This window comes from Dunckerocampus dactyliophorus, chromosome 1, assembly GCF_027744805.1.
Source record: "Dunckerocampus dactyliophorus isolate RoL2022-P2 chromosome 1, RoL_Ddac_1.1, whole genome shotgun sequence".
Classification (NCBI taxonomy): domain Eukaryota; kingdom Metazoa; phylum Chordata; class Actinopteri; order Syngnathiformes; family Syngnathidae; genus Dunckerocampus; species Dunckerocampus dactyliophorus.
In genome coordinates this window covers 788,207-798,995 of record NC_072819.1, presented here as the reverse complement: position 1 = coordinate 798,995, position 10,789 = coordinate 788,207, and the positions used below count along the sequence as shown (strand labels likewise).

Sequence of the window (10,789 nt, the reverse complement as noted above, 5' to 3'; positions counted from 1 at the left end):
GCTTTGTGTGTTTTATTTTTTTTTTCTTTTCTCTCCTCTTCCCCCAACTTGCAATGTTTTATTCTAGTGAAATGATTGTAGGATAAATCCCTGCTCAGAATGGTTTATTAAAGCCTGCGTAATATTGCTGCCCAATAAAAGGCATGAGTTATTAGAAATTAGTCTCTGCTTGTCACTGTACAATGAAAATATTTGAGTTTAAATGTACCGCAGTTTTGTTTTCAAACTGATGGGTGTCGTAGCCCAATTTACTGAAACGTATATGTAATTCTCAGCGTGGCCTAGAGGGGGTTGCAGACTGTTTAATCGCGTGTCGCTGTTAAGTCGCAGAAGAAGAAAGACCGGAAACAACTGAAAGCGCGGGGCGGAAGATGGTTTTCCACTGTCTGAAAGTAAAACAAGGTAAATTAAATGCTTGCTTGTTGGTGTTCGTTGCAAAGGACACCTAAACGACGGTGTATGAGTTTTTAACGGTAAACGAGGCAACCGGCGAGCCGATGACTACCACACGGCAACGCGTATTGAAATACGTCACGTGACTACCCCGGGTTAACCTGGGTCCAATGAACCGACTAAAGAGTTGTATGTTGTGCCCCAAAGCGTACATACTGGCGTTAATGTGCGTTTAGTCTAACAAAAGTCGAGATGCAACGTAGCAATTGTCATCCTTTCGCTCGTACTCGTGGGCTCACCTGTGATTGGTCGCGTGGTCAGGGCAGGTCGCCTTTCATTGGGCAGGTGACCCCGGAGGGAGGCGCTTGTTCTTTTGACATGAAAACTACAAACGAGTTAGATGACAAAGGAGGAATCTTCCGTCAGGTGAGTCCACCTACAAGTATTAACAGCTGTCAGGATTGATACATTTAGAATTAACTAGTTCTTCAAAAACTCATCTGATGCTGCCAAAGAATGGCAATATTTTGGTTTAAATTCTCACTTTTTATATCAAGCAGACTTATTTTTGGTTGGATTTTGGGCTTTGGCTGCTCAGCTAACTTGTATACTCGCAAGTTGTTTTTTGGTATAACCACAGTGTCTAATCATGCCGCAGCAGAGACTTGACATACATTATTGTGTTGCAAATCCTGCGGAAATACTCTCTCCCCACCCCCATGAATGTCAGGTTTCAAATAGTGACAAGATGATGACAAAATGCCTTGCAAATACATCACAGGATGTGGGCAGAGTCTCAGCAAGGGCCATCCGGATGCGCCCCATGCAGGCGAGGGTACTGCGCCTACTGCCAAGTCCACTACAGAGACCTGGATCAGGTGACCAATGACTTTATTCCCAAATTTGCACCTTATTCTCATGACATTATAATGTTTTCCACAACCTAAAATGTACAACTTGATTCAGTTTTGTTTTTTCTCATAGTATTATGACTTAGAAAAAGTATTTTTTTCTGAATTATTTCAACTAAATGCTACTAAAATGTTATTTTTCCTCTTAATACTATGATGTTACTCTTTTCTCATTAGATCTCTTCATATTTTGACTTATTGTAAATGACTGCTGATTTTTACATTTTTGTTGTTGGTTTCGGTTTCTTGTTAAATGATATTTTTAGAATGTGTAGCGGGCCCTAAATGGCCCCGGAGCCACACTTTGGGCACCACTGGTCTGACCCTCTGTCGGCGTGCATGCAAAGTGTTGTCTCCATCTACTGTCCTGGCGTGCATATTGCAGTGTTTTCAGTACTATTTGCTGATAGGAAGTAGAACATTTGCCATTGTTGTTTAGATGATGATATCTGTCCAATGTGATATGATTATTGCATCACTATTATTATCCTCAGCATCTGGCCAGTGTCAGACACCTGGATTGTGTTGAGGGGTCACCCAAGGTCTCCGCCAGTGCGGACGGCAGCCGAGGAAACGAGACGCTACTGGAGCGCTTCCTGCAGGACGTCTTGTTGCACCACCCGCACTGCTACAAGGACAGCAGGTCAGCCATCCTGAACGCCACGTAGACGCGTACATGTCACACACACACCGTAGTACCCCTACTCCCGCACTCTTCGACTACACAATAAAACGTCTTACACTCAGTTATTTATCACCTTTCGTACATTTCACGGGTTATTCTGTCATTATATCGTAGACCAGGGGTGTCCAGACATCGTGAAAAATGAAAGGATGCAACTTTCATCCACTTTGATATATATTTATATATTTGATATATACAGTATTTCAAGAACAAGTTTTGCCATATACTGTAGCTGAAAAAACAGATTTTTCATATCTACTTCACTCTTTTCTCTTCTTCCCCCCATTTTTGCTGTTGTTATTTCAACAAAATAAAAATATTTTAACTGTCTTGATAAATAATCTTTGTACTTCTGTTTTCTTTTCGTATTGGGACTTTATTCCCATCATGTTATGCCTTTTTCCCCACAACCTAATTTATAAAAAAATCCCCCATTATTTTGTTTAGTTTCTGTTAGTATTATAAGTGTAAAAGAAGACCATCTTTTTTCTTGAATGTTTCCACGCTGTGCGACTAAAATTAGACATTAGCTTTCCTGATACCAGTTAACTTTTTTTTCTCCTCATATTTTGACAGGATTCTCCTGAAATGATATCCTGTAATATTCAAATGATTTCCCCAACTTTATTTTGTTTTGTTTGTTTCTCATATTATGACGACGAGCAAAAAACAACTTCTTGTCAACATTCTGTTACTAAAATGAGGAGCTTTTTCCTCATAATATTACAAGCTTATTCATGTAAAATTGTGACTTTTTTTCTTGTTACAGTACTTTTCTCTTCATATTTGGACTTTATTGTCATAAAATCAGTTTCCCCCCCGATTTATGCGGTTTTTGAAACATTTTCCAATGATTTCACATTATTTCTATAATATTTTGACTTTATATGTTTTTCTTTGATATTTCAACTCTATGCTACTAAGACAACATTATTTTCCTTCATAATATCATGATGCTCATGTATAATAATTAATAATAATTATATTAATATCATGATGTTCATTTTGTCTTGTTAGGCTACAACTTCATATTTTGAGTACTGCTGATTTTTCCATTTTTGCTGTGGTTGTTGTTTTTTAAAAAGTTTTCTTGTTGAATTATATTTTTTGAATGTGCCATGTGCCGCAAACGGCCCCTGGGCTGCTCCTTGCTGTGCTGGTCCCTTTAACATGGAAAAAAGCCCACTTGACTCCGCCATGAATGTTTTTTTCTCCTGTGTCTTTGCATCCACAAGACCATCAGACGTAGACCTTCCGTCCGTGTCCGCTCCCCTTTTGCCGAGGCAGCATCTGGATCAAGTCTGCTTCTCTGACGACAGCTGCTCATCGGGCACCCGCGAGCATCGGCCCAGCTCAGACAACGTGTCTGAGCACCTGACCGATCTGGAAGCAGGTCCCGGTCCTCACAGCCAATTGGAGGAGAGGGGGCGCAGACGTGGGGCGGTGGGTCAAGAGAGGCACACGCATAAACAGCAGGCCCCGTCGCCCGTGCACAGGAAGGCCCACAGGAAGACCGACAGGAGGAAAAGCACGAGGTCTTTAAAGGGTCCATGTGCGGGCACACCACCCCTGTCCCTCTCCGTTCCCGTGCCACCACACTGGCAAAGCTGGCAGCGGCCGTGCTCGGCAGCTTCCAAAGAGCACAGCGACCTTCTGGAGCAAACTCTTGAAGAGGTTTGTTTTCATGATGCTTTGGTCTCTTATTGGTGTTTGCTTTCATGGAGACATTTCCTGTCCTCAGGAGGACACGGAGAGCTTCCAGGTCAGTGCGCCCCTCCAAGCACACAGTCACTCGGACTGGGACTCGCTTGTCCAGGTGAGTGGGACTGCAGGGAGTGGGGGGGTTCTTCATGTCTGCTTACGTGTGCGTGCCTCTCCAGGTGCTTTCTCACGGCCAGCAGCTCCAGACGCAGGCCAGGGACTTCAGCCACCTGACCCATGCTCAGGTAGACCTGACGGACCAGCTGTACTCCCAGCAGCTCCACGCCGCCCTCCGCAGTGAGCCACGTGCGGCCCAGGTGCCGCAGCATTTCCCACAATCCTTCAGGGGGAAGACCTGGAGCCAGATTGAAGAGGAAGATGAGAAGAAGGTGGAGGACCTGGTCCGACAGTTCAGACAAGGTCGTTTTGTCTGCTACTTCGACAAGGAGTCACGAGCCAGGTCACATGACTCCTATCATTTGCATGTCCACTAATCCCTCTCCACCTCACACTGCAGTTGACAAATCCAGTATAATCATTCATGAGTCATGCTGGTCAAGCACGTGTACGCCATGTGTGTATTACACGCGTGTACGCCATGAGTGTATTACACGCGTGTACGCCATGTGTGTATTACACGCGTGTACGCCCGGTGTGTATTACACGCGTGTACGCCATGTGTGTATTACACGCGTGTACACCCGGTGTGTATTACACGCGTGTACGCCAGGTGTGTATTACACGCGTGTGCGCCAGGTGTGTATTACACGCGTGTACGCCATGTGTGTATTACACGCGTGTACGCCAGGTGTGTATTACACGCGTGTACGCCAAGTGTGTATTACACGCGTGTACGCCAGGTGTGTATTACACGCGTGTACGCCAGGTGTGTATTACACACGTGTACGCTGCCTTTATGGGCTGAAATGAATGAAAATACAAATCTAAGACATTCAGAAGACACTTACTGTAATGTGGGCTGAGACACACAAGCACCAGACTTGATGCGTGCTGCTGTCAGTCATCTCACAGCAGGCACAGTAATCCTAAAACCCCCGACATCACTTCCTGTATGCACCACAGCCACACGTTTAGAGGGCTCTAATCATGTTAAAAAGAGTATTTAGAAGGTGGTAAACAGGTTCATTATATGTCTTATTTTCTCTTGTTATGTCTACTATATTGTGTGATAGGAGTGTAAAGGTGACTATAGGGGTGTTATTTTAATGTTTCATATGACCGGTTTATATTATTTTCTGGTTAGGATATGACTTTTTTTCTTTTCACGTTTTGATTTTATTCCTGTAAAATGACACCTGTTTTTTTTCTTTTCTTTGGTTGTTGTTTTTAAATTTTCCAACTCCGTCCACTTGCACATATGACTTTATTCCCATAATATTTTGCCGTTATTCCCATCATGTTACCACCTAATATTGCAACCTCTTTTTCCAAAAATGAGAAGTTGATTTTGTGTATAAAAAAGATCTAAAATATAATACTAATATAAAAATCTATATAATATTTGTTTTGTATTTCTTTTTTAATATTCATAACAAATATAAACATAACAAATGTTTTATTATTTATGATATCAAATATGAAATTCATCTAAACATAAGAAATGTGTTTGACTATGATTCATTTGTTGATTTAATAGGTAAAAAGGGTGACTGAGTGCTCATGTTATGATTTCATTTTTAGACGTCATTGCTGTGAAATGTTGTATGAGTATGAGGATGATGATGATGACCATGATGATGGCATCACAAAAGGTGATGTTGATGGCGTCATGTGTCAAAACAGGAGTGGGCGTGGTCAGGAGGAGGCGGCGGTGTCAGACGCGGGTTTCCTCGCTCTAGCGAACCCGGATGAGGACGAAATGAGAAAGAGGCGGGGCTTTAGGATGGCTTCCAGGTGTCAGGTGAGTGAGAAGCCAAGATGCAGGAATGCTTTTGGGGGGGGTGACGTGTTTACATGGGTTTCTTCAGGTGGTCAAAGTGAGTCACAGCACTCAGACCGTCCACCTTGTCATCCCCACTGTCTGTCAATCAACCACGGAGGCCACACCCACCACATGCCCTCCTGCCGGAGCAGAAAGGACTCCTGAGGTGCGATGCAAGTGTCTTCCGCCTTCCTACTCCCCCATTGTGACGCCGCTGCAGGCCAGCACGTCCCTGGTCTACCTACTCTCCTCTCCTACGTTTCCTGCCCCCACCTGCACACGGGCGGCAGGCCACACCCCTAAACGCAGTAGGAAGAGGCAGCGGCCGCAGGATTTCCAGCGCTTGAAGGTGAAATATAAACCGTTTCCCGTGCGCTTCTATGACCCCCGCAGCAATCACATCATCAAGAACCCTCCCAAAGGTTTGAAAAGTTCCACGCCCTCTGGCCCCCTGCCGCCATGTGTCCGTCAGCTCTTCCGAAGTCTGAGCCCGGATCTGAACGCAGAGAGACTGTCAGGGGAGGGAGGCAAAGTTCCCACCTCCTCCCTCGGCAGCCACGTTGCGGTGAGCGTGCTCAGTGCTGACCCGGCACACGCCCACAAACACCACAGCCTGCCCGGGAGGCGGGACCCGCGGGAAAGACGGACCGGAACCTCCTCACCCGCAACGGATGGTCTCCATCACAAACATGCCGCCCCCCAGCCCTGCGCACGGCTGCGCCCCCGACGAGGAAGGCCTCAGGGCGGCTGCGAGAAGGCAGCTAAGTAGCATGTCCCTTTCTTTCCTGCACACTTTTAAGCTAGCCTGGCCTGGCCTAGCCTAGCCTAGCCTTTCTCTTTATGCCATTTCATCATCATCATCATACAAGACTTCTAATAAAAAACTCCCAAGACTTGAAGCAAATGTTCTTTACTGAGCTTTAGCTTGAAAAGCAGCTGGTGAGACCCTCTGGTTCCATCACCTTCCACATTGGGTTCAAAGATTTGGGCTGTCCATCCAGTATACTGTAGGTGGCATCCAGCAGAACCCACTTGCTCACAGTGCAACGAAAGGAAAACAACATATCCGCAGCAAGGTAACGCATCACATAGCAACATAGTACGCCACTGAAAGCTGTTATTTCCAAATGTCCACAAGGCATGCTGGGTAGTCCAGCTGCAACAGCAATATGAAGTATGAAGAGTGAAACGTTGGATATCAGGAGTATGTTAGCTTGGTTACCTTGGTTACTTCTGACCACCTTCTCAACATATTTTGCAACCTGGCAAAAATGCAACAAACACGGCAAAATGTTGGGAGAGAGTACCACAAGCTACCCAGCATGCCTTGCGGTGTTATTGTGGCGTGTAGATATGTGCATGCCCACATGGTGCAGTAGGTAGGTTGTGTGTGTTGATGTGCTGTTTGGATGTCTTTTAGTACCATCTGACTACTTTGGCCACCCAAGCGTGTCACAGGAGCACTGCACGTCACGTTGCCAGCTACACTTTCCATCTTCAAGGTTTAAGAAAAGCAATTTAATATTATCACTTTATTCCTGTAATATTATCACTTTACTCCCATCATATTATAACTTTATTCCCATAATATTATCACTTTATTCCCATAATATTATCACTTTATGCCTGTAATATTATCACTTTTTTCCCATAATATTATCACTTTATTCCCATAATATTATCACTTTATGCCTGTAATATTATCACTTTATTCCCATTATATTATTACTTTATTCCCATTATATTATCACTTTATTCCCATAATATTATCACTTTATGCCTGTAATATTATGACTTTATTCCCATCATATCATCACTTTATTCCCATTATATTATCACTTTATTCCCATAATATCATCACTTTACTCCCATAATATTATCACTTAATTCCCATAGTATTATCAATTTATTCCCATAATATCACTTTACTCCCATTATATTATCACTTTATTCCCATCATATTATGACTTTATTCCCATAATATTATCACTTTATTCCTGTAATATTATCACTTTATTCCCATCATATTATCACTTTATTCCCATAATATCATCACTTTATTCCCATAATATTATGACTTTATTCCCATCATATCATCACTTTATTCCCATTATATTATCACTTTATTCCCATTATATTATCACTTTATTCCCATAATATTATGACTTTATTCCCATAATATTATGACTTTATTCCCATAATATTATCACCCATAATATTATCACTTTATTCCTGTAATATTATCACTTTATTCCCATTATATAATCACTTTATTCCTATAATATCACTTTATGCCTGTAATATTATGACTTTATTCCCATTATATTATGACTTTATTCCTGTAATATTATCACTTTATTCCCACAATATTATGACTTTATTCCCATAATATCACTTTATGCCTGTAATATTATCACTTTATTACCATTATATTATCACTTTATTCCTGTAATATTATCACTTTATTCCCATCATATTATAACTTTATTCCCATAATATCATCACTTTATTCCCATAATATTATCACTTTATTCCCATAATATTATCACCTTATTCCCATCATATTATAACTTTATTCCCATAATATCATCACTTTATTCCCATAATATTATCACTTTATTCCCATAATATTTGTCAGGCTTGTTGGGAGGAGTCTGGTGTAGGATCCCAAGATGCAGCAGCAAGACAACTCCAGGTACGGAAAAAATATTTATTCCAACACAAGTCAGTATAACCAAAAAGAACAAAAAACAACGGTGCCAACTAGAGTCCAAGGGCACCGCGATAAAAGGAGTGAGGCAGGTAAGGAAACACAAAATACCTGAGATGCGTGCGGGTTGCCAGATGAGCAGGCGGAAATTCTAACATGCACAAAAACAATGTCTAGGAAGACAAAAGGGTGTCACAGGTACAGTCCAACGCGAGGAATAATCCCACGTCTTCCAGACGCAGCCACAGGGATTAAGTAGCCGAGAAAATGAGATACACCTGTGCTCATCAGGCAGCTCCGCCCATCTCAGGAGGACCAGCATCTGAGTGACACAGAAAGCACGGCAGTAACTGAATCTAGAAATAAACTTAATGAAAGCAAATGATATGTCACCGTAGAGCGTGACATTATCCCCCCCTCCCCTCAAGGAACGCCACCTGGCGGTCTACCAGGCTTGTCTGGAAACTTATGGTAGAATTCCGAAAGAAGAGTGGGATCGAGGATGAGCGACCGGGAAACCCAGGAGCAATCTTCAGGACCGTAACCCTCCCAATCGATGAGGTACTGAACACCCCTGCCCCGTCTCCTGGCGTCCAAAATGGATTTAGCTGTAAAGGCGGGATGACCATCGATCAAGCGAGGAGGGGGAGGAGGCACTGGTGGCGGACTCAGATCACTCTCGGCGACAGGCTTAAGGCGGGACACGTGGAATACCGGGTGCGTCTTGAGGGAGGGAGGAATCTTGAGTCTGACGGACACTGGCCCCACCTTTCGATCCACTACGTAAGGTCCGACAAATCTGGGAGCCAGTTTCTTGGACTCCACGGCTAGGGGCAGGTCCCGGGATGACAGCCACACCCTCTGCCCGGGTTGGTAATCCGGTGCTGGCTTGCGATGACGATCCGCACTCTTCTGATTCCGCTTTGCAGTGCGTGAAAGAGCCAACCTTGTGTCGCGCCAGACCCGGTGGACCTGGCGAAGAAAACCGGCCACAGATGACACTGACGATTCTGCCTCCTGGGATGGGAATAGTGGAGGCTGAAAGCCGTGGACTACATGAAATGGGGAGAGACCAGTAGAGGAACACACCAGGGTGTTGTGGGCGTACTCCACCCAGGGAAGGTCACGAGCCCAGGATGTGGGGTGCTGATGGCACACGCACCGTAGAACAGATTCCAGGTCCTGGTTAGCCCGCTCCGTCTGGCCATTGGTTTGAGGGTGGTAGCCCGAGGAGAGGCTGACAGAGGACCCCAACGACTTGCAGAAGGACTTCCAGGTGGCTGAGGCGAACTGGGGACCCCTGTCAGATACCACGTCGACGGGTATTCCATGGAGTCGCACAACGTGCTGGACCAAGAGTTTGGCTGTCTCCAGTGACGAGGGAAGTCTGTGTAGAGGGATAAAATGGGTAAGTTTAGAAAATCTGTCCACAATTGTAAGAACGGTGGTGAACCCCCTAGAAGCGGGCAGACCAGTAACAAAATCCATCGCGATGTGTGACCAGGGGCGGGAAGGGATGTGAAGAGGTTGCAGTAATCCGGCTGGTGGTTGGTTCGATGACTTGTTCCTGGCACAGACGGAGCAGGCTGCCACAAATCTTTTGGTGTCGGTGTGGAGGGAAGGCCACCAAAAGCGCTGGGCCAGGAGGAAGGCCGTGCGTCTGGCTCCTGGATGACAGGCGATCCTGGAACAATGCGCCCAGGTCAGAACCTCCGAACGAAGGATACGAGGAACGAAGAGCCGACCTGGCGGACAACCTGCCGGAGGAGGTGTGTCCCGAACAGCTTCTGCCACTCTCTTCTCCACTTGCCACTGAAGACCCCCCAGAATGCGGGAATGAGGAAGGATGGTCTCCGGAGGACACTCCTCAACCGGGGGGGCGAACATCCTGGACAAGGCATCCGGCTTGCCGTTGCGTGACCCAGGCCGATAGGTCAATGTAAAATCAAACCTGGTGAGGAACAGTGCCCACCGAGCCTGGCGTGGGTTGAGGCGTTGAGCTGCCCGAATGTAAGCGAGGTTTCTGTGGTCCGTGAAGATAAGGAATGGATGTGTTGCTCCCTCCAACCAGTGCCTCCACTCCTGCAGGGCGAGGACTACCGCCAACAGCTCCCGGTTGCCAACATCATAGTTCCTCTCAGCGGGCGAAAGACGCCTGGAGAAAAAGGCGCAGGGGTGCAGCCTCTGGTCGTGACTGGAGCGCTGGGAGAGCACGGCCCCGACCCCTGTATCAGACGCATCAACCTCAACGGTAAAAGAGAGAGAAGGATCAGGGTGGATCAAAACAGGTGCTGAGGTAAAGGCGGACTTAAGGCGCCTGAAGGCCAGGTCGGCCTCCGGCGACCAATCAAAGGAGACCTTAGCGGATGTTAGCTTGTTCAGAGGTTCGGCTACTTTACTGAAATCTCGGATAAAGCGCCGGTAAAAATTGGCAAATCCCAGGAACC

General features: G+C 45.3%; 1 protein-coding gene across 3 annotated transcripts in view; it reads left to right on the top strand.

Moving 5' to 3' along the window:
- The first annotated feature begins 150 nt into the window (after nucleotides 1-150).
- zdbf2 (zinc finger, DBF-type containing 2) overlaps nucleotides 151-10,789 on the top strand; it is an 18,630-nt gene continuing 7,991 nt past the window's right edge. The window contains exons 1-9 of one of the 3 annotated variants that reach the window (XR_008573616.1): nucleotides 151-402; nucleotides 1,175-1,271; nucleotides 1,799-1,947; nucleotides 3,225-3,663; nucleotides 3,731-3,805; nucleotides 3,870-4,150; nucleotides 5,494-5,611; nucleotides 5,679-7,134; nucleotides 8,271-8,327. Coding sequence is in view for 1 of the 3 variants with exons in the window: in XM_054798457.1 (XP_054654432.1) it covers nucleotides 1,176-1,271; nucleotides 1,799-1,947; nucleotides 3,225-3,663; nucleotides 3,731-3,805; nucleotides 3,870-4,150; nucleotides 5,494-5,611; nucleotides 5,679-6,401 (1,881 nt within the window). In the remaining 2 variants the exon portion in view is untranslated. Of the gene's footprint in view, nucleotides 403-1,174; nucleotides 1,272-1,798; nucleotides 1,948-3,224; nucleotides 3,664-3,730; nucleotides 3,806-3,869; nucleotides 4,151-5,493; nucleotides 5,612-5,678; nucleotides 7,645-8,270; nucleotides 8,328-10,789 lie in introns of those variants that run through there. The other 2 variants (XR_008573618.1, XM_054798457.1) reach the window with 2 other exon arrangements.